Source organism: Podarcis melisellensis (assembly GCF_964234715.1).
Source record: "Podarcis melisellensis genome assembly, chromosome: 8".
NCBI lineage: Eukaryota > Metazoa > Chordata > Lepidosauria > Squamata > Lacertidae > Podarcis > Podarcis melisellensis.
This window is the reverse complement of record NC_138540.1, coordinates 23,735,741-23,763,516: the sequence shown is the minus strand read 5'-3', so window position 1 is coordinate 23,763,516 and position 27,776 is coordinate 23,735,741. Positions and strand designations below refer to the sequence as shown.

The 27,776-nt window shown below is 44.0% G+C and overlaps 1 protein-coding gene across 5 annotated transcripts in view; it reads right to left on the bottom strand.

The window, feature by feature from the left end:
• The window catches only part of PRDM16 (PR/SET domain 16), a 438,483-nt gene that overhangs the window by 249,297 nt on the left and 161,410 nt on the right, over positions 1-27,776 (bottom strand). For all 5 annotated transcript variants that reach the window (XM_081923468.1, XM_081923469.1, XM_081923471.1 and 2 more), the window contains exon 2: positions 23,157-23,506. In XM_081923468.1, the coding sequence (XP_081779594.1) occupies positions 23,157-23,506 (350 nt within the window). The remainder of the gene's footprint in view (positions 1-23,156; positions 23,507-27,776) is intronic.

The following is a 27,776-nucleotide window of genomic DNA, read 5'->3' as shown; positions in this document are numbered from 1 at the left end:
CCTAAGCACCTGAGTTACATTGTTTTTCCAAGTGAGGTCTTCACTAAGGTAAACTCCCAGGAATTTAAAGGAGGAGACTCTCTCCACACAACCCCCCTCCATGTCCTTTTCCCTAACCACCTAGGATGCCACTTCACACATCTGAGAAATGCCCACAAAAAGTTATGCCAATACATTTATTAGTCTTTGGGTTGCTACAAGCTCTGCTTTCCATCTGATTATATGTGCTGGTACAGAGCACCAACATCTCATTTTATAGACATAGACACACAGAGAGAGCATCACAACTTGGCAAGCCTGCGGTGAGGACGTCCTGCTTTAGACTTCTTTCACACCAGCGGCATTGGGAGGGTCCTCACCAGCTTTTAACTCTTAACAACAATGTTTTGCTTGCCAGCATAGTCCTCTTGCCCAAACTATGACAGCATCCTTCTTTTAAAAAAATCACCCTCTCCCGTGTTGCTTGGAACAGTTAGGCCAACCCATTACAGCCACTCTAAAGGTGTGGGGGGCAGGGCGAGAGGATGTTTGAAGACCTGGGGAGGAGAAGCTTCCTTATGGAAAGTTGCAGCCAGCTTGGATTTTTTTCAAACCAAATTGTAAACCAAAATTCAGTAGAGGAGTGGGGTGGGAGAGGCATTTTATATTTTATCAAAGTATAGGTACCAATAACTCATTTTATTAATTTTTATTTTTTTAACAAAAAACAGGCTACAAGATTCTCTTTTTTTCTGAAATAAACATGTCCACCCCCCAACTTATGGATAACGCACCACTAAAAAAATGTTTTCAGAATAATTCTGAAGAAACTAATTCTGAAACAATGCCAGAAAACAGATCATGGCACAATGGTCTAAAAACTCTTCCTTGAGAAATAATGGAAAATTCTCTTTCTCATGGGGAGCTTGTTCTGTTAATTTATGGTGCCAGCTGAACTCCCAGTTCTTAGTGGAAACCTCAGCATAAAACAGTTGTTGGAGTCATGATCACAAAATGTTCCATAGTTTCCAAAACAAGCAATGCTCTGAAAACCACCACTGTCTTATGTAAAATCAAGTCAGGAAAGCAAAGTAACTTTGAAAGAACAGATCAAGACAGAGACGAGTGCTGAACTATTTTTAGACACATTTTGCTCTGTAGTCTCAACCTCCCAAAATAATGGGAGTGCCCATCAGCCAGCGACTTGGTTAAAGGATTCCTAATAGCACTCCTAATGGTGTGAAACTGTGCATTTCAATTTGTTTATTCAACTTTTGCCTAGCTCTTGCTTCGGGATGCTTGGGACAGCTTGCGTGTGGGTCTCTCTGTGTCACACTCAGGCGAGGGCTTACATGCATGAATAAGACACCGATCACCTAACACAGATAATGTTCTCGTTACTCCATATCTCTTCCAGTACAAAGTTTATTCAGTTCAGGCAATTCACAGAATCACAGAGTTGGGAGGGCATCTAGTCAACCCCGACACAGCAACCATAGCATCCTTGACAGATGGCAGTCCAACCATCACCCAAGGCATCCAATTCAACCATCAAACCATCCATGCCACTAAGACATTTCTCCTAATCTTTAGTTGAACTCTGCCTCCTTGCATCCTGGCTCCCACTCTCAGACACAGTACTCAGACTCTCAACTCGACTATTTCCCCTAGGCTTTATTCCAGAAGTTTCTGCATGGTTTAAACATAGATTAGGCTACAGGTTGCATGGCTCAGAAATTCAGAAGCAGGACTCTATGGTACATGATACCAGATTTACCCCCTGGCCTCCCTTTTTGAAGAGCAAGGTGGGCACAGACATTTGGGTGGTTTTCATCCCATGTGTTGGACAAGCAAGCAGGCACTCCCAGAAGTGGGTTAGGTCTGCTTACCCAACAGTACATCTTTGGAGACAGGACCTGAGCCTACCTAGCCAACTTGTTGTGCAACAAGTTGCCAGGACAACCTATTGCTCCAGGGGTGGAGCTGGGGCTCACTCTGTGGTTAACAGGCTCTGCCCGGAGACAGAAAGGCACACCTGTGCTTCCAACTCCATCACATCAATATCAGTCCTGTATGGGAGCTCTCCCAGGTTCTGAAAAGCCTGGTCCTCCTCCTCCTTTTACAGCTGGGGTAGCTAACCTGATGTTGCTGGCACTCCAACTCCCACCAGCCCCAGTCATAATGATTCATGGTCAGGGATGGTGGGTGCTGTAGTCCAACAACATGGCAGGTTAGCTGCCCCTGTTTTACAGTCTACCTGGAACTGGCTTCCTGCATCTAGCCCTGGGCAATTTCTGTTGAGACCCAAGTACCTTCCAGGCTTTGAGCCTTTGTGGGGGTCCAGCTTGGCCAAAACAGAAGATGCACAAGCAGTCAATCTGTGTCAGGAGTGGGAGTCAGGAGCAGGTCAGAGATAAATTGCATGGCCTCAGTGAATTTAACTCTTTATTGAAGGAAACAAAGTCAACCCAGAAGGCCAGGTGACCTAGTGAGCACAGCCACTCATCCTGGTAGATCTTGTATGAGGCAGCTGTGGGGACTGAAGGTCCCCGCCTTCCCACTGTTGCTTAAGTCTCCTCTTCTCCTGGGACCTTCTGAAGCAATCTGAGACTTCTGCATCATGCCAATCTTTGCTCCACTGTTTCCATACCTCTTCAGGTTCTGGGAGACCAAGGGGGGAGGGGAAGCTGGTCACAGCAGAAAGGGGACCCCCCCTGGATTCTTCAGCAGCCTGCCTGATCTTGGCCCCCTCCTCTCCAGCCTCTGCTTCTGCCTCTGCTTCTGGACTGCTCTCTGCCACAGACATTTCCTGTTCGCCAAACCCTATTCCCTCTCCAGTTTCCGACACCTCCTTCTTCCAGTTTTCCCCCCTCTTCTCCCTCTGACCACTCATCGTCATCCCACCACAAATCCCCTGGCTCTAGCCTTCTCCCCTTGGGGGTTGCCCAGCTGGTACCTCCTGCCACTTCTCTGCATCCAGCCAATCCATAACAATGTGCAATGACGGCATGCAGAAACCCAAATCTTTGCTGTTGCTGCTTTTAAAAATCCCCATACAAAATTAGAACCAGGGTGTGCTTTGAGCCGCATTCACATCCTAAGTAGCCTACACAACTCCTGTGCTCAGCAGCTAGTATTGGCTGCCCAGACTCAATATTTTTTATATTAATTTACAGGGCTCTAAAAAATTTGGGTCTAGGATACCTCAAGAACTGCCTAATTCCTTATATCCCTTCTTGATCCCTGAGGTCTGGAGGGCAGGGAGTCACTGTTAGTGGTCCCCCATGGCTTCAATGCACAGCCTTTATTGGCTATATCCTCATATGATCAGTACCGTGGGCCCAATTTTGTGAAACTCCCTTCCAGTTCAGATTTGATGAGCCCCCTCCCTGTTGAACCACTGGCACCTATTGAAGAGTGCTCCCTGCCCACCCATAGCAGAATTTTAATTGAACGCTGGTTTTATAATTTTAATCCATTTTTTTTTTACCTTTTCTGTATTGTATTTCTCATGCACTGCTTAGAGATAATTGTAGTTAAGTGGAATATAAATTGTTTAAATAAAAAAGGGGGGGAAATAAGCCAGTACAGCAGCACACCATTAAATTAACCTCTTGTAACCAACATTAAGCATGCATTTTATTGTCTTGAAATCCCTACATTCAAGCCAAATCTCTCCCCAGACATAATAAGAACAAAAGTCGAACAGGATGGCAGAAATATATAAAGGACAGCCCGCTCGCCCCTCAAAACCCCAACCCCCAGCCCTCATGTGCAAATTGGCTCAGGACCAAGTGAACATAATATTGGTGTAGTTTTCCGAAAGTGGTTTTTCAAAATCAGTCAGTAAGAAAGTCAATATGGTGCATAGTATCCATTTGTTTTGATTTATCTCGCTAACTTCAATTGACAGTTAATTCATCAGAGGAGGAAAATGTCGGTCTAGAGAAAACACAAATCATGAAGGATAAAGGAACAGGGTGGAAAATGTAACAGTGATAATACAGGTAATAAACTAAAAGGCACATTATCCCCTGAACTCCATCTGCAGTTTTACTGATTATAAATTAAGAGCATATCCATTGTTATAAACAAGACCAAAATGAAATGAACCAATATAAAATGAAAATCTGCAGGGCTCTGCATGGGATTAAATTCATCTGCTCAGACCAATGGGTCTAAAGGAGAAGGAGAGGTGAATATTCTTGAATTGACAAGTTACCTTTTCAGATGTTGCGTCATTGGAGAGAAAATTCACATGTAGTTTCAAAATTAAATCATTAAAAATGAAAAGAATAAAACTTGCATGCATATATATATATATATATATATATATATATATATATATATATAATCAAGGAGCTTTTAAACGTGTGTCAGGGGAAAGTTGGTGGAACCTGGCAGCCCCAGAGTCAAAGGCCAGAGCTATCATTAGAAGGCATATTGGAAAGTGTTTGTGAATCCCAAGACAAATTGACTTGATCAACACCTCCACATCTAATCTGTGGGTCATAACCTTGTTCTTAACCAAAGTTTGTACTTCTCAAGTGTTCTGATGCAGTTCTCAGCTCACTGAGAAAAAAAAAAATCAAAATATATTTCAAAATGCCTATTTGGAGAGAAAATGCATTTGGAAATGTGTTTTAAGGCAAAGCAAACACAAAAACACATAATGCACCAGGCTATGCTCAAGGTCTTCTTAATAATGTATAAAACTACAAACAACTTGTGGCCAGGTTGCCTGAAGAACCACCTGCCCCTGTGAAGACCTGTAAGATCACTTAGATCATTTCAGGATTATTATTATTTTTACCTGTGACACACTTATCCTAAAAAACATCACAAGGCAATGGCCCAAAAATTCATTTCTGCAAGTGCCCTTATTTCTAGTTTTTGTGTTACTTTTGTATACTGCTTGGTGGTTATTTATTAAGCAGTTCGAACACTCTTTAAAACAAACAAACAAAACGTGTGTTGAAATGCAGAGTTCCACGCAACTTTTTAAAACAACCACAAGTTAATCCAGAAATGGAATGTGATGGACTTAATATGAGTTAACATATACCATAAGAAACAGGGAATGGAAATGCAGAGATCTATGCAATCACACACAACAGAGAAATGCTTGTAGGTTAGAAAATAATACAATTGGTTACTGTAGGAAATGCAGAACTTGGACACAGGGCCGGCCCACGCATGAGGTAAGGTGAGGTAATTGCTTCAGGAGGCAGAATCCACAAGGGCCTCCAAGGAATAGTTAAAGATGGCCTCTCATCTTGAGGTCCAAGGGAGAAATGGCAGGAAGAGGAAGAGGAGGAGGAGGATGTAAACAGGATGCAAGCTAAGATGCATTGGTCAAAACAAGAAGGAGGTAGAGAAGTAAGCTGACAGCTCAAAGGTACAGGGATAGTCTGAGAATATGGTTGCTCCTCACTCCGTCTTAAACCCGTGCAAACCCCTGTTCTGCATAATTGCACCCAGACTTCCAACAACAACCAAACAACACAACCCCAGTCCAAAATACTATACAAAATTTATACATCAACAAACAAATGGTATGTAGGGGTACAGTACATAGTACACCTTTCAGAGGCCAAGGAAAAGAGGTGCATCTTCAAAGGGGAGGGATTTCTACAGTACTGGATATATTATGGAAGTGGTGGCTGGCGCCCATTGGAACCAAAGCCAAAGAAAGACAGAGTCAACTCAATCTAATGTTTTCCCCATTGTCCTCCATACTGAAGAAGAGAAAACTGACAGACAGCTCTACCTCCTGAATTGGTTGTAAGTAAGAAGATAGGCAGGTGAGGTCTGGTTGAGAGCAGGCTGAAGTTGGTGGGGCAGTGGCCCATTTGTTCAGAGTATTATAGAGAAGGCAAGACCATAATCCATTAAAAAGAAAAGAGGAAACACTATTTCTACGCCATGCAAGAATTTCTGCTCCTGACAGGTCTCTCTCCCCCCCCCCCCCCCAAAGCTGAATCCAAATCCAGAGGGGAGGAGGGGAAATAGAGGGCTGTCACAGAAAAGATTTTGGGCAAAAGACAGATACACTAAAAAGGACAGGTTATCTTTGGCTGGGGTCCAGTTTCCTGGGAAACAAGCAGAGAGGAGCTTAGCTTTCGAGGGCACTGCAGCTGTGCATAGATTTTAATGAGCACACAGGATTTTAACAAAAAAAACAGCATCGAGGGTCCCAGAGATTCTAGATACTTTGCAAGCTCCTTGGGGCAGAACATTTTGGTTCTGTGAGTTGTTTTACGAAAGGAGGAAAAAGCTAGCTGCAGAAACCTTGGAAAAAGAAGCCTATCAAAGGAATGGCCTTCCTTTTAACATTTCCCTTCCACACAATTATCACACTCGCATTTATCCCACTGATGCATCAATTATAAACTTTTCTCCTTGTGTGTAAGATGCCAACCCTACCAGCTTTTCAATTGCAATGGCCTTGGAGGGAGGTGGCTTGGCTCAGCTGTAACACTCCCTGCTCAACAACCATGGTTTGCAGGAGTGAGAGATGATGAGTTCCGGAATCACCATTTGCTAGCCTGGTTTAAAGGGAGTGCTTAAGCCACAGTTTCCCAGTTGGGACATCAGAGGTAACTGTAGTTCAAACAAACTGCAAGGACTCTTCTGAAGCTGGGCAAATGTGAAGGGGAGTAGGGAAGAAAAAAATGCTTAAACTCATTGGTGGTTTCAATTCTGACAAACCATGGTGAGCAGCTGAACTCTGAGCCTTGAAAGGCATTATGCAAGTGCAGCAAATCTCTCTCATTTATCTTTCTTTTATCCACGTCTGCTTGTGGACTGAAGCCCTTCCTCCAGCCAATGGAGATCTTAGTCAACCACCTCATTGGCTTCTGAGAGTTCAGCTAGCATTGCCTACACACTTTGAACCCTAACTTTTCCACCTTAAGTTCTAGAAATTGCTTTTACAGTGGTACCTCAGGTTACATACACTTCAGGTTACATACGCTTCAGGTTACAGACTCCGCTAACCCAGAAAAAGTGCTTCAAGTTAAGAACTTTGCTTCAGGATGAGAACAGAAATCGTGCTCCTGCAGCGCGGTGGCAGTAGGAGGCTCCATTAGCTAAAGTGGTGCTTCAGGTTAAGAACAGTTTCAGGTTAAGAACAGACCTCCAGAACGAATTAAGTACTTAACCTGAGGTACCACTATATATATATATATATATATATATATATATATATATATATATGGCAAGCTGAGATTCTTGAGAACCTAATTTTTCCCCCCCAATAAAATATTTGAGCAAGCCAGCCCCCAGCCCCCCAAGTTGATGGGCATTGCCATTCAATAGGTGTGCATGCACCACATCATTCATTCGATTCGGTGGGGTGGGGTTTACCTAGACCCCCCAATATTTTGTTCAAGTTGGCACCCCTGCTCAGTCCCACACTCTGTGCTTTGCCCTGTAGTCTCTAGGCTGAATTGACAGCACGCTGGACCTTCACCTGGGAGATCAGAGTTCAGAATATACATCACCTTCCAGGCTCGACAGACTGCACACAACATTCAGCCGTAACGCCACCCAAAGCAGGGAAGCACGGCAATCTGTAAAAGAGTGGCCATGGTAGATAGCCAATTGTGTGAACGATGCAAGAGTGAGCTGGCTTTAGTATGGGGAGGTGTTGCATGTGTCTGTAAGGGAAATGGCAATCAGGTATCTGTTTCAGGGTTTGCATGCTATAAAAATGTGCTATGCCTCTTGCAAGAGATGCACCTGCCATTGCAGTTTGTTACGATGTACAAGCCTGCCTCGGGCCAAACAGTCAGGAGCCGCTATGAGATAAGGAGAAACTTGGCTCTTTCAAATGCTTTGGTGCATAGGTGACCGAGCTGTGGGGAGAAGAGGGTTAGCTTCTCCTTTACACATTTGTCCCGAAACATGTGTCTAGTGTTTCTTATGTCATCAGTGGCTGTTATCCCAAGTTTAAGGCAGTTCACAACTTATGGTCGTTTACAGCTTACATCCATCTCAGTAAATCCAGAAGGTGTCTGATGGAAAGGGGCAAGAAGGAGAAGAAGAAAAAGAAAAGAGAGGGGGGAGACGCCAAGCATCTTAATCCCCCTGTTCATTCATGCTCTCCGTAATGTTCTTTCAGGCCTCTGCTGAGAATCTAGGCTTGAAATGAAGGCTGATAAATTAGTCTAGAGGGAAACAAGGCAGATTCAGCTTGTAAAAGGTCATTCCAACTTTGTTCTGGGTGAGGGTTTATCTTGACTGCAGCTGCGACAGACAATGGGCAAGACCTAAATGGCAGAAAACTTAAGCTCTGCTCGCGAAATTACTGTGCTGATAAGGTAGAATGGACTTTAGTAAGATCTAAATGGGAAAAAGGGGAGGTGGGTGTGAGTTTGGGGGGGAAAGGCCGGTATTTTTCTAACATGATTGAACAGGGATGACACAATAAGATGTGCAATTAAACCAAAGATTTCTTTTTTCCTGGGCATTATCTCAAAGGGAAGAAATATACCGCTGGCTAATCAGATAAAGAAAGGTAGGAAGAAATCCAACCTCCCTCTCTTCACAGAATGAGCTGCCCTCCGTATAAGCTTATTGCGAGGCAGGACATAAGAACCGCAGGCAGCACAAAGGCCTTCTCTCAAGTACTTACAAACACCGTTGTCATTCATCATAAATCTGTGCTCTTTCACAAAGCAGGAGGGGCCACAGATGAATTTTCAAAATCAGTTGCCCGTCAATTCTGCAGGAGTGAAATTTTGAAGCGAATCTGGAGGTTTCTGCTCAAGTAAAATGCCAGATAAATATTGTGGTAAGTCCCCCCCCCCAAAAAAAAACCTCTGCTTCAATAAACCTAGCAATATTTCACAGGAGAGTCCTGCCATTCCAAATTTCAAATTAGAAATAACTCACTGGCACAAGGCCAAGCAAATTCCAGCTCTGGAGGAGAATGAGGGGACGTTTTTGAAGAGAGATGTTCTCCTTTCTCCAAAGACACTTTGAATTTCAAGAACATTGGGGCAAGTAACATAGTCCAGACAGATTGGGGAGGGGGAAAATTGGGGAGGGGGAAATTGAGGGAATGGGCTCTTCAGAGAGGTGCCCCTGCTTTTTTTTTTTCCTTTTTACCCTTTCCACTTGAACCTGCATTTCCTCACTCATTGTGAACCAATTTAATGGTTATCAGTCTGGATCTTAATTAAGTCTAACCAGCATCCACTTCTAACCTCATGGTCTGAACAGGAACCTCTTATCTGTTTGCTTTGTAGAGGGTTTAAGGGAAGAAAAAGAACGAAGAGCTGTGCGAATGAATCTGTGGGTTTTTTAGTTGGGATGAAGAAGAATTTTGTTTTGCCCTGGATTTTCAAACCAGCAGAACCTAATTCACACCCCCTGAACTAATAGACAAATCGGGATGTAATCATGCATTGAATTTTGCAGTGTGATAACAGTTCTCTGCTCAAAGCATATACCAAATGCATTAAAATACACATTTTATGATGAAATTAATTCATACATGCATACATCAAAAATACATGTGCACTGAATGATAAAATAAAAATTTAGCTACAGGAGTTGTTGTTTTTGTTTGAGATAAACTGGTTGATGAGGAAATGGCATAGAATGAATGAACACCTGCAACATTGACACAGGTTGCTTCCAGACAACCTGCCTTTTGAACATTCATCCTGATGTCTTTGGAGGGAAGGAGTGAGATGAATCTGGCTATTTATTTGGGGCTCATTCTGATTTTTTGGACAGATTAAGTTACATGATATTGCACGAAGCAAGCATTTAGTCCACACTTCTCAGTGCGCTGACCCCCCTCACTTTCCTTATCACAAACCCCCCACAATAGATTGCATTGTGCAAGAGCACCCCATCAAATTAAGTTGCACAACATGAATTTGCCAATATGTGACTGAATCCCACCCCAGAATTAGGACAGTATGGAAGCTTTTAGCTTACAGGAAAGACTAGATATGGAGGCTGTGGGGGTGGGGTGGGGGGGAAAACCTGTCAAGGATGGAAAAATTTGCCATGTTTTGGTAAATGGGATAGCCAACCTCTTCAGCTCATATGTCTTCATATCAGTTTCTTTCAGTTTCTCATTTTTTCCAATCTTAAATTCATTTCCCGACGTTGACACATCTATGTGCATTTTTCCTTTTCTTTTTTAAAAAAAGCCATGTAAATTGATTGGCACGTTAATGCAAATTTATCCTAATATACGAATTTTTGATTGCAATTTTGCCAAATTTACACACAAATTTCTCCAATAAAATGCATTTTTCAGGTCATTTTCATTCGTATGTGCATTTGACGCCCACACCATCCTGTCACATGCATTTTTGCATACATTTCTTGGCTGGAAAGTTGCACTTCAAAATCCAGAGAAGGGCTAATTTCAAAAGATGGCTGTGTTCATGTGCTGTTTCAGAAGGTGTAAATTAGGCAAGGGGAACAAAAATGCATTCTATTAGCAAAGTGTGCATATGAAACAAACATGCATACAGAAATGTGTACGTTGTGAGAAATCCACATTAAAACGCTGATTAATAATAATAATAAGAAGAATCACAAAGTGATATGGAAATGAGGAGAACTGAGAAATGACAAATAGTGGTGCTGATAACACCAAGGTCACTGGTTTGATCCCCATACGGGACAGCTGCATATTCCTGCATTACGGGATGTTGAACTAGATGATCCTCAAGGTCCCTTCCAGCTCTACAATTTTATGATTCTATAGCTCTTGCATTAGGCAGCTTCTCTGCCCAGACTATATTTTAACTTGGTTAAAATGGATTACTTATTTTGCAGAGCCTCTGAGACGCTCGATTTCAATAAATAGAACCTTTCTTCCCTAAGTTTGTGCCCTGAGTCTTCTTTAAGGGCGTGATGGCAAAATACCCTTCTGTACTTCAACGTTCTTTCCTGACCGGACTTTCCAAGGGGAAGAAATCCAGATTGTGCAGAAGACTGCATTTGTAGAAAGGATAACATTCCAGTGAAAAGAAAACAGGGCCCTGTATTCTTGCAAGCTTTCCCTGACAAGGGGAAAAGGCTATTTTTCAAGCCCCATGGTCACAAATGGGCTATTCTTGGTTCTCTCACTCGTTCTCAATTTTGTTTTTAATAGAGATGATAAAATACCAGGTTCAGAGGCTGGTATTCATAGATGTCTCTCAAAGATGAAAAGAAAACATTTATTTCCTATTTCTGCTTGTGAATCAGAGTGTTCTATTTTAAGGAAAATGCCCTCTGTCGGATTACCGATGAGTTATTACCCCTTATGGAAATAAATGGAGAAATATCACAGAGGTATTCTTAGTCATTCTTTCATTGGGTGTGCACACATCCTCCCCCCTCCCTGTCTGTCTGTCTCTTGCTTCCCCTCTTATTCCTTATATACCCATGTTTCCAACTCATTCCAAGCACAGTCCCGGATTTCTTGGCACACGGGGGCCGAGAGTGACCTCTTAGCCTGCTTCTGATGTCATCCACGGGTTGAGCATCAGAGAGAGAGAGAGAGAGAGAGGCAGCTGGAAAGACATTTGCTTTCAGCAGTTTGGACATTTCATAGCCATTTCTAGGATGAAGACCTAGTTCTCTTGAAATGAGTCGGGAAGGGCCATAACTTAGTGGTACAGCATCTGCCTTGCATGCAGAAGGCCTCAGCATCTCTAAGTCTGAAACACTGCCATCCACTAGAGACAATAGTGAGATGGATGGACAAATGATCTGACCTGGAATAGGCAGTGCCCTGCATTCCTGTGCAGTAGGGCATCTCCTCTGGGTTCAGTCCCAAGCAAAACAGACAATGCTATGCTGACTGTGTAAGGCAGCTTCCAGCATTCCTTTGGGCAATGGGAGACAAACCACAGATTACATCAGGAGTTGATACAAGCAGGACCGGTCTCTTAAAATAAACCCTAGACAGTGCCGCTTGGCTAAGGATCTCTACCAATGTCACTTTTGAAAGGTCAAAGGTGGTGCTTCTCTTTGAGTCTTGACTCACTAAACATCACCCATACGTGGATCTCAGATCATGCAATGAGATAACAAAGGGTATCTGTGGACAGTGCCATTTAAGGCAGCATAGATAATAAACAGCACTTTCCATTATACAACACCTGCATTTTAAAAATGTAAAAACGTAAAGGTAAATGAACCCTGTCAGTTAAGTCCAGTTGTGAATGACTCTGGGGTTGCGGCACTCATCTCGCTGTACTGGCCGAGGAAGCCGGTGTCTGTCCGCAGACAGTTTTTCCGGGTCATGTGGCCAGCATGACTAAGCTGCTTCTGGCGAAATCAGAGCAGCACACGGAAACACCGTTTACCTTCCCACCACAGCGGTACCTATTTATCTACTTGCACTTGACGTGCTTTTGATCTGCTAGGTTGGCAGGAGCTGGGACCGAACAACGGCAGCTCACCCTGTCGCGGGGATTTGAACCACCGACCTTCCGATCAGCAAGCTCTAGGCTCTGTGGTTTAGACCATAGCGCCACCCACACCCCAATTTTAAAAATGTATGGATTTACAAAAGGATAAAATAAAAAAAAGAAAATCAAGTTACTTGGAAAATCCCCCCCATACAGGATCCAATTATTGTATTATTTTTTAAAAAAAAATATCTCCAAGAAAGCAAGACTCCTAAGACAGTTACACTCTGGTGGTGTAATCCTGCACACATATTAAAAGGAGGTGAATCCCGCTGATCTCTATGATGGCAAAAGCCATGTTCTCTGCAAAGAGGATCACATGCTCAGCTTCCTTCAGGCTTTTAGTGATGCAAAGCCTTCCATGATTTTGTGGCCAATATTACTCTCCAGGATGTCACTTCTCAGCCTGCTCTTCATTAGCAAAATAAACAATGCTGTGATTAATGTCATTATTTACTCAATAAATGATCTAGATCATTGTGCATGCATGTGTCGCCCCCCCACCTCTGCTCCAGGTTTTGTTTTCAAAGGACCCAGGGGTAATAAAGGGAAAACACAGTGTGATTTATTTCAGGGTGCCGTGACTTGGACGTTCTGTGTCAGCAAGCAAGGGAATAATAAGCTTGAGGGAGGAGGGTGTAAAATTCAATCCCATCGTGCAGCATAACCGAGCGCATTCTACATTTTGGACTGAGTTTTCTTTGCAAGGAAAAAGATAGGCCAATGTAGGGATCCAAATCAGCTCACATTAATGCATGCCGCTTTTTGAGCCAAATCAGGCATTACTCACAGGTAGGGACAGTTTGCAAATACCTGTATAAACCATGCCACTCCTGGAACAAGGGTAGGTAACATGGTGATGTTGGACCACAGATCACATCATCTGGGACTGAAGTTCAATATCATTGGAAGGACACTGCATTGTCTACCCCAGTCCAGGAGTTGCAGATCATGTTTGTTTAATGGAATTTGCAAAAATCAAATTCGACAAGTCTTCCTAGTATGCAGACTGGAAGTGGAGTTAATTATCAGCTTTCACACTTTCCCCAACACATTCCTCAGTGACGACAAAATAAAATAAAAATAGACATACGTTTTAGAAGGTGTATTTTAACATAAAATGCCATATAAAATCTGGGTTGTAACCAACTACAGTGGTACCTTGGGTTAAGAACTTAATTCGTTCTGTAGGTCTGTTCTTAACCTGAAACTGTTCTTAACCTGAGGTACCACTTTAGCTAATGGGGCCTCCCGCTACCGCTGCGCCGCTGCCACACAATTTCTGTTCTCATCCTGAGGTAAAGTTTATCCCGAGGTACTATTTCTGGGTTAGCGGAGTCTGTAACCTGAAGGGTCTGTAACCTGAAGGGTCTGTAACCCGAGGTACCACTGTATGTCTTGTTCTGAGTAGGTCCACTTGAAATCAACAGTGCTGATTTAGCCATGACCATTAATCTTATTGTATTTAAATATGAAAGTGGATTTTGTTCAGATGAAAAAATAAATAAACCACAGATTCTTATAAATGGATGGAATGGATGTCTGGATCAACATGTGCAATACTGTGCAAAGAACATGTGCACATTTGTTCAAAACACTGCCCTCACCTGCTCTCAGTGATAGCATCATGTAGCCAAATTATGATTTGGTTATGTCAACCCATTTGGTTATATTTACTGTTGTCATGCCAGGTATAGTGTCATGACATCAGCCTGTTCAGTATGTGGTCCCTGATAGGTTGTGCTGTTCTAAGTGATTCTTAATTCAAGCAGCAGCATTAGTGAACAAACAACACATATTGTTAAAACAGTGAATAAAATCTGGTGAAAGTTTGGTGGAGCCCCAGTAATTATCACTGCTAATGAGGAGAACGGAAGATGGAAGTCCAATGGGTATTTTGGGGTAGCTGAGAATTGTTTGCGTTAGGAGACAAAGATTTGTTGCTTTCTGTAGTAGCCGAAGAAACAAAGGAGCTTTGAAGAAATGTGAGGTGCTCCTAGGAAAGTGTGTGTTCTCTCACGTCCACTGCGAAAAATAAAAATTAATAGCATTGGAAAGTCAACAACATTTATGACAGATAATAGAAAGGGCCTGTACCGAGTCTGGCGTTCAGGAAAGAAAGGAGATATGAAGCATTACCGAGTATGTGAAAATAAACAAAGACTTTTATCAGAAGAAGAAAAGGACAAAAGTTTGCTGCAAGGTTATGGAGAAGTAATATAGGCTCTTGTTAGCTTGTATGGAACTTCCAAGAATTAAGAGCAATTTAGGGAATCTCAAACATCCAGGATTTTGCAACCTTGACACAAAACCACATATATTTGCTATGGCAGATGTCCCAAAGAGGGAATGGGATGAGAACCTTATACAATATGACCTTACCCATTTGTAAACATAATTGTAGCTAACTCTTTCCATTGAAATCAATGGGAGGTAGCTGTGCTTCCTTGAATCCTGTCCATATATGCTTATTCCAGACAACCTGCTAAGTCAGCCCAAGAGCCCAGAAAGAGTTCAGCTGAATTATGACTGAAGCTCAGCCTTGTCCAGTTGCAAGGGATCCTTTTTCAACCCAAAGTCCACATTCCTTTCTGGTCTACCTTGTGGCAGGCAGTGGAGAAGGTTACATGCCAATGGTGGGTGTGGCCAGAGGCAAAAGTGAAGAGAGAAACAACTAGAAATGTGACCTTTATATAGTAGGCTAGTTTCAGCAATCACACCTCTCTATATTCTTTAGCCAGGCAAGCAAGTGAGTCGAGTCCAGGGACGTACACCACTCAGGAAAAACACTCAGGCTATAAAGGAGGACCAGTGAGGAGTGTGACCTGGCGACAATCCTGAGGACCATATAGATCAGGCCTGGCCAAACTTGGCCCTCCAGCTGTTTTGGGACTACAATTCCCATCATCCACTAGTCCTGATAGCTAGGGATGATGGGAATTGTAGTCCCAAAACAGCCAGAGATCCATGCTTGATATAGATAGACCTGTGGGATGCATTTGGTCCTGGGCTTGCAGTTCCCCACTCCTGACCTAGTCCAACCACTTGTTTTCCACAGTGGCCGCCATATGCTTTCAGAAGTCCACCAGCTTGGCAATGAAGGCACAACAGTCAGACAGTGCCCAGTGCTGTCTGTTCCAGGGATAGGCAACATAGCTTCCTTCAGATGATGGAGGCTTGGAGCAATGGGAGTTGGAGTCCAGCAACATCTGGAGGACACCACATTAATTACTCCTGCTCTGCTCTAACTGGCAGCAGCTTTCCAGGGTATCAGATGGAGAAGAGACTTGTACACCACCTTCTGTCTCGTCCTTTTAACCAGAGCTACCAAGCCCCAAACATGGGACCTTCTACATGTGAAACATGTGTTACCCTAATAAATTATGGTCTCTTTCCATTAAAAACAACTACCCTCAAATGTTGTATCCAAAGTTAGTCCTACTCAGCCTAGACCCATTGAAATAAATGGACCTAAATAGACATGTCCATGAATTTTAATGTGTCTACTCTGAGTAGGAGTAGTGTGGGGTACAACACCAAGTTGCTGCTGTTATTTTCTTGGAACTTTGGAATGTTCCATTGAAAAGCATTTTTAAAAAAGGTTTATGTGTATATACAATTTAATGTTTACTGGTGGATTTAGAGCAGTGTTTCCCAACCTTGTGCCTCCAGCTGTTTTCGAACTACAACTCCCATCATCCCTGACTAGCAAGACCAGTGGCAAGGGATGATGGGAATTGTAGTCCAAAAACAGCTGGAGGCACAAGGTTGGGAAACACTGATTTAGAGGGCAGAGTAAGGACCAATTTAGGTCCCGCTGAAACCAGGAGGACAAATTAGTCATGACGGAAGTTCCATTTGTTTTGAAGACCAGGCTAACCTAGCCTGGATGCAACCCAGGGATGTCAGAAATGCATGTACACAATGGATACTATTTATTGCCTCAACATCCATCAGGGACAATTTAATGATTTACATTTTTAGAAGTATCTGCCAGGGCTGGGCCGTGGGAAGCAGTCTGGAGCCGAAGTCAGAAGGCTGGGAACTAGGATTCGTGACTAGAGTGCAATTGGGCAGGACCAGAGAATGAGCAAAAGAGGCCAGATCAAACAGTAGGCCAGAAACGCAGTACACACACATAGAGGTATCCACAGATGAACAGTGCCTGTCTCCTCATCTGATCCATGCAGATCAGTTGAGGGAGGGGTTATCACAGCAGCTGCTGGTGCCCACTGGGACTGGCAGGGCAGAACAACAGAGAGGTTGAGCCAGGGCCAACGATAGGCAGAGACAACTCATTCTACTCCTCAGCTCTAGAAGGGCAACGCCAATGCTTGCTTGCTTGCTTGCTTGCTTGCTTATTTATTTATTTATTTATTTATTTATTTATTTATTTATTTATTTTTCTACTACCACCAAAATCAGTGGGGTCTTATGAAGATGGGGGCAGAAAAATTGCTTGGGGAGACAGATCAGCCTCTACCCCAGGGCTGGGGGCGGGCGGGCTACCCACCTCTGCTTTAGAACCATGAGGTTGAGAAATTCTCCATCCCATTTTAAGTTTCTGGAAATAAGAAGAATTACTGACAAAAGAAGAATGGAAACTGATGGACTATGCAGAATTAGATAAATTAACAGGAAGAATACGAAATCTGCGGGACCAGAGATTCACAGAAGACTGGCATAAATTTACGGACTATTTGGAGAGTAATTGTGATGATCATATTACGCTTGTAGGTTTGCGAGAAGTTTTGTAAGGTGGACTATTTGAAATATTGCAAAAAAAGGTAATGAGGGGGACTGTTAGTTAAGATCATTAAAGGCAATAGGAATTTAAGAAATGCAGAATAAGTGATAAGAACGGAAGATCATCAGAGGGGCTGATGGAAGTCCAAAAAGATTGTATAAGATGTGAAGTTCTGTTGTATGAATGATAACTAATATGTTTATATATATATATATATATATATATATATATATATATATATATATATATGAGAAATTCTCCATCCGAAACTGAGTGACAGCCAGGAGTTTTAGGGAGAAGAACTTTTTTAAAAAAAAATATGCACCAGGTATCTGACTCCACATGAAACCCTCTGAACAATGAGCAGCCTAGAATATCTTTTCCCAGCCTTGAATCCCTAGATGTTGTTGGACTATGACTGCTATGGTCCCTGACCACTGCCAATGCTGGCTGGGAATGGTGGGTGATTTAGTCTACCGAAGGGGAAAGCTGGACTAAAGCTACAGTAAGTCTCTAAAGGGGTTGTATATGCGGCCTTCAGAAGTTGCCTCTGTTTAGCAGCCAACCAACACTCTCCCCCCCCCACACACACACATACAACTGACGTGCTGCGCTCCTTAAGGAATGTTTTCCTTCATTCCACAAGGTGTTTCCGTTTAGCTCATAAAATGTATATTTTAATGTGTGCAAATCCAGGCCTGCCTTCATGTCCACACCCTGCTTGGAATGGCCTGATATTTCCAAGGCTGAAAAAAAGGAGGTGGGAAGGAGGATGTTTCTGCAAGCAACTCCGTAAGGTGGTGCTAATCAAACATTCCGAAAGTTATGAGATTCACGGTTGAAGTATCCCAGGGAAGGAAGATCTTCTGAGGCACCTTTGTTAAATGCAGTGGAAAGCTGTTGAGAGATTTGGCAAAGGATCCTTTTTTCCCCCAACCATTTTTTTTGGGGGGGGAGTGGGAGGAGGTAGTTTTGATAGGTTAATCATATTTATTCCTCCATTCAATAATCCATTGTGTTGCGTGTGATTGGTTCTTCTTGGGCAACCTGAGCAGAAGTCCTGATTCATTGACAGATGGTGAGAAGGTTAGGGATGGTGTGTAAAATTCCAGAGATTGCAGCCATCTAAGTTCTACTTAGAGGAAACTGGCTGGAATGAATGGACCTAAGTTAACCATGCCTATTAATTTCAACAGGCTCACTCTGAGTAGGATTATATTGGATACGAACCCAGATTTGGCTAGTTAAACCTGTCATCTGATTAAATGACTGCTGGGAAGCCTGTGGCCCTCTCAGACTTCATCTCCCATAAGCCCCAGCCAGCATGGCCCATACTCATAAATGGTGGGAACTGAAGGCCACTGAATAGATTTCCATTTGTGTTGAGTATTTGATGAAGTCATAAGTGGTAGTAGTGGAGAATGGGTAAGAAGCTTATTTTGTTGTTGAATTAAACATGCATGGTTTTGTATATTGGGGTGGGCAGGCTTCAGCATGAAATGATGGGACATTTGCTTTGCTTGAACAAACATTCACCCAGTTCAGTATCCCATGTCCTGATCCATCCACAACAGGCACTCAAAGGGCCAAGTGATGCAGTGGGTGAGGGGCTGCAGGACTATGGAAAGCTCCAGGTGAGCAACTTGCTCCAACAAAGACTTTCTCATGCCCTCCCACCCACCTGAAGAGTGTGAGCCCTTAAAGCTGTGGTTCTCAACCTGTGGGTCCCCAGATGTTGTTGGACTACAACTCCCATCATCCCTGACCGCTGGTCATGCTGGCTAGGAGTGATGGGAGTTGTAGTCCAACAACATCTGGGGACCCACAGGTTGAGAACCACTGCCTTAAAGGCTGCTCCCCAATCCAAGCACTTCTTCTCCTAACCTCCCCCTTTGCCACTGGGCAAGTATAGTAGAGCAGGAAGTACTTAAACCTTCAGGTGACTTGGCCTTAGGGGAACTCACCTTTAGGGTCCTGTCTCGCATTCCAAAGCACAGGTGGATTATCACAAACCCACTCCAATTCACAAATAGATAAGAGCGTAAGGAGAGCCCTGCAGCTGCATCAGGTCAAAAGCCCATCTGGTCCAGCAGCCTTTTCTCACAGTGGCCAACCAGATGCCCATTATGAGAAAGCCTGACAGCAGGACTTGAGCGCAGCAGTTTTAAATGTTTCGAATTGCTGTTCCAAACTCTTTTTCACTGATATGTGGTTTTACCCTTTTTGCAAACCACTTTGCAGTTGTCGCTTTGTGTTCGTGGTATATTAATTTTATGAAATAAATACGAAATAAATGAAATGCTCTCCCCTCACCTGCGATTCCCAGCAACTGGTCTTCAGAGGACTGCTGCCTCTGATAGTGGTGGTTTAACACACCTAACGTGGAAAGTAGCCACTGATAGCTTTATCCTCTGGGAATTTGCCTAATACGCTTTCAGACCCACCCATGCTGGTGTCTGTCACTCCCTTTTGTGACAGTAGCTTAACCATGCAAAATTCTGTCGTTTTATGCTTGTCCTCAACCTTCCAATGCCCAGCTTCACTGGATGCCCATGAGTTATAGTCTAATCAAACAGGGAGAAATGCTTTTCTCTGCCTTCTTTCTCCCCTCCATGAATTCCTCAGCCAGTGGCACAGGAGTCTTAAGAGTTGGCTGCCCTGTCCTTTTTCCAGGCATGAGACTGGGGCCACGCCACAGCCAGATGCCTCTGGAAGTGTCCAAAGTAAACTGTTTATGCATCGCATTCAGGATGTGAAAAACCCTTGCCACTTCATGCATCTGACACTTGGCTCGACAATAAATCAGCCAGATCTTTTACATGCCACAGCTCTCAATGCCTTTTCCACCGGCACCTCGCTAACAAGGCTGCTCTTCTGGAATCTGTCCCCATGGAAAGCATCACACTTTTGCCTTGTGAAGAGGAAATCCTCCACCCTCCCAACACCTTTGGGGTACAAGGGAGGAGGGAGGGGAGATGTACAATGGCAACAGGAATGCCAGCCTAAGAACAGGGAAAGTCACACATGTAAGAGGAAGGAAGGTTGGGAGATGATCTGGTTTCTAGCCAGATTCTTTTAACAATGCTCAGATTAGGAGAAGAGCAGCATCCAGTGATTGCCAGGAAAATTATTTATCATCGCAGGTGAAGAGGACCACCACAAGTGCCAAGCGGGAAGATGTCTATCCTTGCATATCAAGTACTATATACAAAGACACCACCAATGACAGTCAGCAGTAGATACATGCAGTGGTGGCTGGTGCTCACTGGGACTGATAGGCTGGAAGGCAGGGAGCTCAACAGTAGGGGGAGCCAGAGCCAATGATGGACAAAACCATTGCTTCCTCCCAGCCCATGCATGTTTGCAAGCCCTCCATGGCAGATCATGTGGATTCTAACCTTTCGCAAGAGATGAGAGGACCTGGCTGAGATGAGAGCAGACTGGCGTTGCTGGGGCAGTTGCCACTGTGCTCTAATGGACCAGCTTCCTGTGGATATATGGAATCACTATTCAAAACAGAGGTGCTCAAAAACGTGAGCATCCATGCTCGATGCAGAGGTGGCCTCATCCAAGGTAGGCACAGACCACCTGTTGAGCTTGCAGAGACTCGAACCACAGCTTGCACTTCTATCAAGGGGTCTACCAGCCTCACAACTCCCACCTGAAAAGGACCGCTCCATTCAGCCCAGGAAATGCAGGAGCTGAATGGTGCTGCCTGCTCTGTTCCTTCTTCCTTCTCTCCCTCTCTGAAGTACACCCCCCCTTGGGAAAAAGGGGGTCAGATTATTAGGGGCCCCTGACCATTAGGTCCAGTCGTGACTAACTCTGGGGTTGCGGCGCTCATCTCGCTTTATTGGCCAAGGGAGCCGGCGTACAGCTTCCAGGTCATGTGGCCAGCATGACTAAGCCGCTTCTGGCGAACCAGAGCAGCGCACGGAAACGCCGTTTACCTTCCTGTTGTAGCGGTACCTATTTATCTACTTGCACTTTGAAGTGCTTTCGAACTGCTAGGTTGGCAGGAGCTGGGACCGAGCAATGGGAGCTCACCCCGTCGCAGGGATTCGAACCGCTGACCTTCTGATCGGCAAGTCCTAGGCTCTGTGGTTTAACCCACAGCGCCACCTGCGTCCCCAGGCAGGTTTCCTACCTTTGCTTTAAAAAGTGTTTTCTATGAAGCAGCCCAACAGGTTTTTTGGGGGGTGAGAAAGTGGTAGCTTCCCATAGATTCCCATACCTAGCTAAGAATGTACAGTGGTACCTCGGGTTAAGAACCTAATTCATTCTGGAGGTCTGTTGTTAACCTGAAACTGTTCTTAACCTGAAGCACCACTTTAGCTAATGGGGCCTCCTGCTGCCACTGCACCGCTGGAGCATGATTTCTGTTCTCATCCTGAAGCAAAGTTCTTAACCCGAGATACTATTTCTGGATTAGCAGAGTCTGTAACCTAAAGCGTATGTAACCCAAGGTACCACTGTACTTATCCACGCAGAATGGCCAGGATACAGAGGTCTCAGCATGGTGACAAGAGTCCCCTGCTTAAGAAAGCCCTGCTGTGTGAGTTTTGGTTTTTTTGTGTGTTTTTTGAGGTTAACACAGGTCCCAGTCAGTTTTGCTTTTGGACGGCTTCCCTGCCTGTTGAGAGAAGAAGTTCCTAAAACTAGCAGCGCCTTTCCGACAGGTTTAGTGGGAAGCAAATGCAACCTGTCAAGCAGCTGCATCACATGTTTGCCTTGACTCTCACCCAGGACAGGAAGCAAAAACACCAGCAGTTCCATTTATTGCCTGACCAAAAAAAAAAAGGAGCTCTCAAAAATGTTCCTAGAAAGTGAGCTGCTTTTCTAGTTCCAGTTTTCCTGTCAAAGTTAAGAGAAAATTGTCCATCATGTTTATATTTTGTGAGGAGAGGGGGGCAGGACTTCTCATACCGCTAGAGATATTTAGCAGTGAGTTCAATAACTATATGAAGACTGTTTACAAAATCAGGTTTTAAAAGCTTTGCTGTCAGAAACTGAACATATAACTAGGTCTGCGGGCACAGCATTCTATGCAGTGTTGCTGTTCTTAAGACACCCACACATTCTGTTCCAAGTATATTCAGATTCTATGCATCAGTACAGAGTACTCAGAATGTCAGCACAGGACCTGGGGAACTAGGGTTCAAATCCCTGCTCAGCCATGAAGCTCACTGGGGTGACCATGGGCTAGCCACAGTCCCTCTGCTTAACCTACCTCACAGGGTTGTTGTGATGGGGAGGGGCAGAACCACGTAGCCACCTAGGAGAAATGGTGGGATAGAGATGCAAAACAGTAAAGAAGAAGAAGAGTTTGGATTTGATATCCTGCTTTATCACTACCTGAAGGAGTCTCAAAGTGGCTAACATTCTCCTTTCCCTTCCTCCTCCACAACAAACACTCTGTGAGGTGAGTGGGGCTGAGATACTTCAGAGAAGTGTGACTAGCCCAAGGTCACCCAGCAGCTGCATGTGGAGGAGCAGGGAATCGAACCCAGTTCACCAGATTACGAGTCTACCGCTCTTAACCACTATACCACACTGGCTCTCAAACAAATAAAAGGGGGAGGTTCTCAAGGGTGTGATGCTAGCAAGTGGACATTTGCTTCCCCACCCCCCCAAATGCCAGCAAGCCCAACCCCTGACCACTACCCTCCTTTTAAACCAGCATTCCCATCAGAGCTGAACTTTGAATTTCCCACAAAGCCCTTAAAAAAAGCCATTTCTCAAGAATTCAATCTTATGAGGCCATGGACCCTATAAAGAATAGCTGTGGAACTTCCAAAAAGTGTGTTTGTGGGACTGAAACCGAATCATTCATAACAATAAATAATCATTGCACAATAAAAATCAGAATATCCACGAAGACATGAAATCAACAAAGCCAGTCTTCTTCCCGGTCCTGGAGGTCATCCAAAAACAAAGGCTGCACCTTCCTCCAAAGCCAAACCAATCACCATCGTATTAGTCAAAAGCCTTCTTACCTCCCATCCAAAGTTTGCTTCTTTCAACGTCATCCTTGGAAAGGTCATGTAAGGCCCGAATCTTTCCCCAATTTCAATCTTCTTTTTGGTCCAGATGCCCAGCCCTGCCCCTGGAATGGAAGACTCCCTCAGCTCAAAGTCGGGCGGGATTGGAATGTCATCGGGGATGTAGACGGGAGCTTCATACGGAGAGCCTTCCTTGGGGTTGAAGTCCTCTCCGGCGGGGAAAGGGGATGGCGGCCCCACGGGGATGGGGGACATGATGCTGTCCTCGGTCTCCTCCTCCCCACTCTCGCCTGCTAGGAGGTCTGCCTCGGTTTCGTACATGTTGTTCACAATCTCGTTGTCACCTTGAAAACACACACACAAACAGAAAGAAAGGGATAAGCGGTGAGATCCTCTTCTCTTGGGCAAAGGGAATAGTCAAGCACTCCCTGGGTACCAAGGTAGTGAGATTGGCCTCAGAAACAGGCTTCTGTGGAACCAGGGGAGGACCTGACAGGCTTCATAAGGACTGCTGCTGTCCAGCAGAGAATACTGCTTCTTATGCCCTTTTAATATGTGTTGGGGGGTGTTATTGTTATTTTAGAGCCGCCATACGTCTGTATTTCCCCGGACATGACCAGGATTCCAAAGGCGGAATTGACGGGGGGGGGGATTTCTAAAAGGTGGCGATTTGCCCTGAATCTTAGGCAAGTCAATGGGAAAATTGTGTATTTTGGGCATTTTTGTTAAAAAGAACTTGGGGATCTTCCTAAACAAAAAGCTCAACAAATTTTGGGGTGTCCTGGTTTTTTGTTTTTTGAAAAATGGCAACTCTTGTGTTATGTTTTTTGTGCTTTTATATTTTATCCTGTGAACTGCCCTGAGACCTGTGGGTATAGGGCAGTATATAAATTCACTAAATAATGATTTAAAAAATGCTAGTTGAAGATTCTGTTGACTCTATCAACCACTGACATTGTTTAAAGAGATGGAAAGGACCAAGCTTTGCATGTGGAAGGTCCCATCATCTCCAAGTAAGGATGAGAATGTCCCCTTCCTGAACCCCTGGAGAGCCTCTGCCAGTCAGTGTAGACCAAGGGTCTGAGAATAAGGGTAAGGCTAGGGATGAATTTGAGCAAGGAACACATGGGGACAGTGTGCTACATTTACTATTTCCCTCTAATATTTCTATGTATTTTAGCAAAGCAAAAGCCATGCATATATCAGCTTCGCAGGCCAAGATGTGTGCATCTGAATGAACTATGTAAGGCCATGTTTATTTTTTACAAGCAATGGCAATTCCTGAGTCACAAGCAGCTCATCTTTGCAAACTTACTGGGAAAAGTACCGTACATATTCCTTTATTGAGGAAAGTTGTTAAAAAAAAAACATGCCTCCCTCCCTCTCTCTCTCTCTCTCTCCATCTCCCCCAACAATGTTATAGTCCTACCATGTTCCTGTAGTATAACTATGCCACCCGCAGTTCAGGCTTGGCCACAGACGCCATTCAAAATCCATGTCTGGATCTGGTTCAGTGAGTTACTCAAAAGGAGGTGAGCAGCCAACCTGCCCTTGAAACCATGCCTCTCGCTTTTATGCCCTGCTCGGCAAGCCATAGAGAACAGTTTCTCCTTGAACACAACAGCATCGCCAGCATATGCACAACTGTACTCAGATGTAGGGATAGGTGAACGTTTCCGTTTTAGTTTATCTCAGTTACTTATTGTTCTAATTATAAGCTCATTTCTCCACATCTCCACATCAGTGTGTGTGTTTTAATGAAAAGTCCTTGTGAAAATTCATCAGAATTTTAGTGTGAAAACAGATAGGTAGCTAGCTAGGTAGGTAGGTAGCAATTTTGCCAAATATACACAGTTTCACAAAGCAATTTGCACTAATATAATGCATTCTGGTATGTAATCTTCACCAACATATGTATTTATGTACACACGTTACCCTGGTATATGCATTTTTGCAAGCATTGCTGCAATGCGCTCTATGTGGGACTGCCCTTGAAGCTAACCCAGAAGTTGCAACTAGTCCTGAATGTGGCGGTTCGACTGCTAACGTAGAAACTGAGTAGGTAAGTCAAAGGTTTGGTAAAGGACCTGGGCTGCAGAACTGTCATGGAAAGGTACTGAGTTCAATGAAAATTGGCTTTTTGACCATGAATCTAATTTCATTCAATACAGCAGGTTGGGTTAATAAGCTGATGGATAGGAATTTGTCAAAAAGAAACTGGGAGCTAGCTAGCTAGATATACGACTGAAGTTAAACTCGTCTCTCCACTGCAGTGTACATATTACTCGATTAAAAAAAACAAAACCCTTCACATCAGGAAGAAGGTTTGCCTGTGATTGAATCCTGGGTTACGGCAGGGTGGTGGAAATGTGCTTCTCGGTTTAATGGCTGCAGAAAAATAGATTCATAATCCGCTTACAAACAGAGCCCTTCAGGAACTATTTCAGATCTATTCTCTGCAGAGAAAACAAAAAGACCCAAACCTTTAAAAGTCATGTGGCTAAAACACTTATTTAATTTAGGAGCATTCAGAAGAGTAATTATGAGCCTACAAGTGGGTAGGGGTGTCTTTTATTTCTTCTTCCACTGATTTGTGCCTTCCGCTCACAAAAGCAGCAAAGAGCCGCAGCTGTTTCCCTCATGCACTAAAGTTCTATGTTGTTTGGGAGCAGAGGGAGAGAGAGAAAACACCCCCAGAAAACATTCAAATAGGACATATGCAGAACAAACGTAAAATTGCAAGGGAGAGCAATTAGCTGAATTAGTCAGAGTAAGTGACCACATCAAGGAACCAACAATGCGTCCGGTCAGGAGGGAGCATGGCACCCTTGGTTGCAAAGGAACTGTAGCACAGATGGAAGACGCTCAGCACCATACAGGAATGAACCGTTCACTGTGTCCTCTGTTGTTACTTTTAAACACACACACACACACAGGCTAAATACCCTTAATCTTGCAAAGTCGTTCTCCCTCCGCCCAACCCCAAGAGCAATTAGGAAATTAGTGTGATTATTTTAGCAGGCTGCAAATTGCGACACTTAAAACTGGGTTGCAAAGGAAGGCTGTAATTCCGCAGTCACCCGTTACATCCCCTTTCTGCTCTTTCACTTGCTTGTTTGTTTGTTTTGCTAAAATGCATTGGGGGGGGGAAGCAACCTGTTCGATGAGCTTCTGAAGAAAAGTTAAAAATAACAATACAGTGGAAACCGCTAAATGTCTCTAGCTAGATTTCTGCATTCTGTCAGAGTCTCGGAGATGCTGGGTTGTCTGCAACTAAGTTTTACACAGAGCAAACCCACTGAAATTAATGGACCTGTATCTGTTATAGGACTAACATTGGATACAAAGTGCTAGAACTCCATCGCCTACCTCTACCCCTGTTGGCACAGACAGGCCATTTCTGCTACTCAAGACAGTGGCTCCAAACCACACAATACCTTTAAAGCACTCTGGTGCCATTTTGAATGGTGGTAGAAGAACCCTGGGAGCTGTAGCTTGTTAAGGGTGCTGAGAGACATCAGGAGACTCCTGTTCTCCTTCACAGGACTACAACTCCTAGAATTCCCTGGGAAGATGGATTGGCTTTCAAACCATTCTGAGAGCTGTCCTAGGCGGAGATGTTACCAGGGATTGAACCTCGTATGCAAAAAGTGGATGCTCTACCACTGAGCTATGGCTCTGGGATAGCATGTTTCTCTATGAGCCTGGCAATGTAGAAAGGTACAGGTAGGGCTACAAGACCCGGACCAACACTATATGTTAAGCTTTTAAATAAATAAATAAAACCCTTTCATATGTGGCAATCGGCTGGGTTGTTTCCCTCCCCTTTCTCACTTTTTTTTGGGGGGGGAGAACAAATTTACCTTTCCCCAGCCCAGCCATCAGCTGCAGGCTCCCTGCTTTCTTTGTGCCATATTTCCCTCCTCGCTCCCCGCACCCCCCTCCCCAGAATAACAATCCAACAACTGCCTCATTGTGGACTCTGGAGCAATGTGCGGGACTCCTAGCGAGAATATTAATGGCTGACCTCTGATGTAATCGGGGAAGGGGAGGGAGGGAAATAGCACCCGACCGAAATTGCAGTTTTCACTTCAGCGTGGAAAGGCATTTTTTGTGCTGCCGAATAGGAGCAGAGCAGTTATAACAGCAGGGCTCGACTTTTAAGGAATGAATCTTTCATCCCTTTTATATTCTCAAAACGGGGCCTCTGGCCTCTGAGAAATATTCCCCTCCTTTTCTTTTGAGGCCTCATAAATGCTTATTCTGAAAATCATTGCTTTGGATCACTAAAGGGATAGGAAGGAGGATTTTTTTGTTGCGTGCATTCCGGGGCGAATGCATCTATCGCTTATGAACATTTCCTTCAGCGAGAGAGAAAAAGAGAAAGAGAGCGAGAGGAGGGAGGGGGGGAGAGAGAGGGCAATCTTGCTTACGCAAACATGCCCCCAGAAACAAGCCTTTCAGAAGCATTATACACCATAATCCCGAAAATACTTGTGGTTGCAGTAAATGTTTCTCCTCTGGGTATTAGCAAGTCAAATTATTTTCCACTCTATGATTAGCCCCCTTTGCACTTATGAAACAGGGATTCCAACCAGGCTGAGGAGGGAAGGC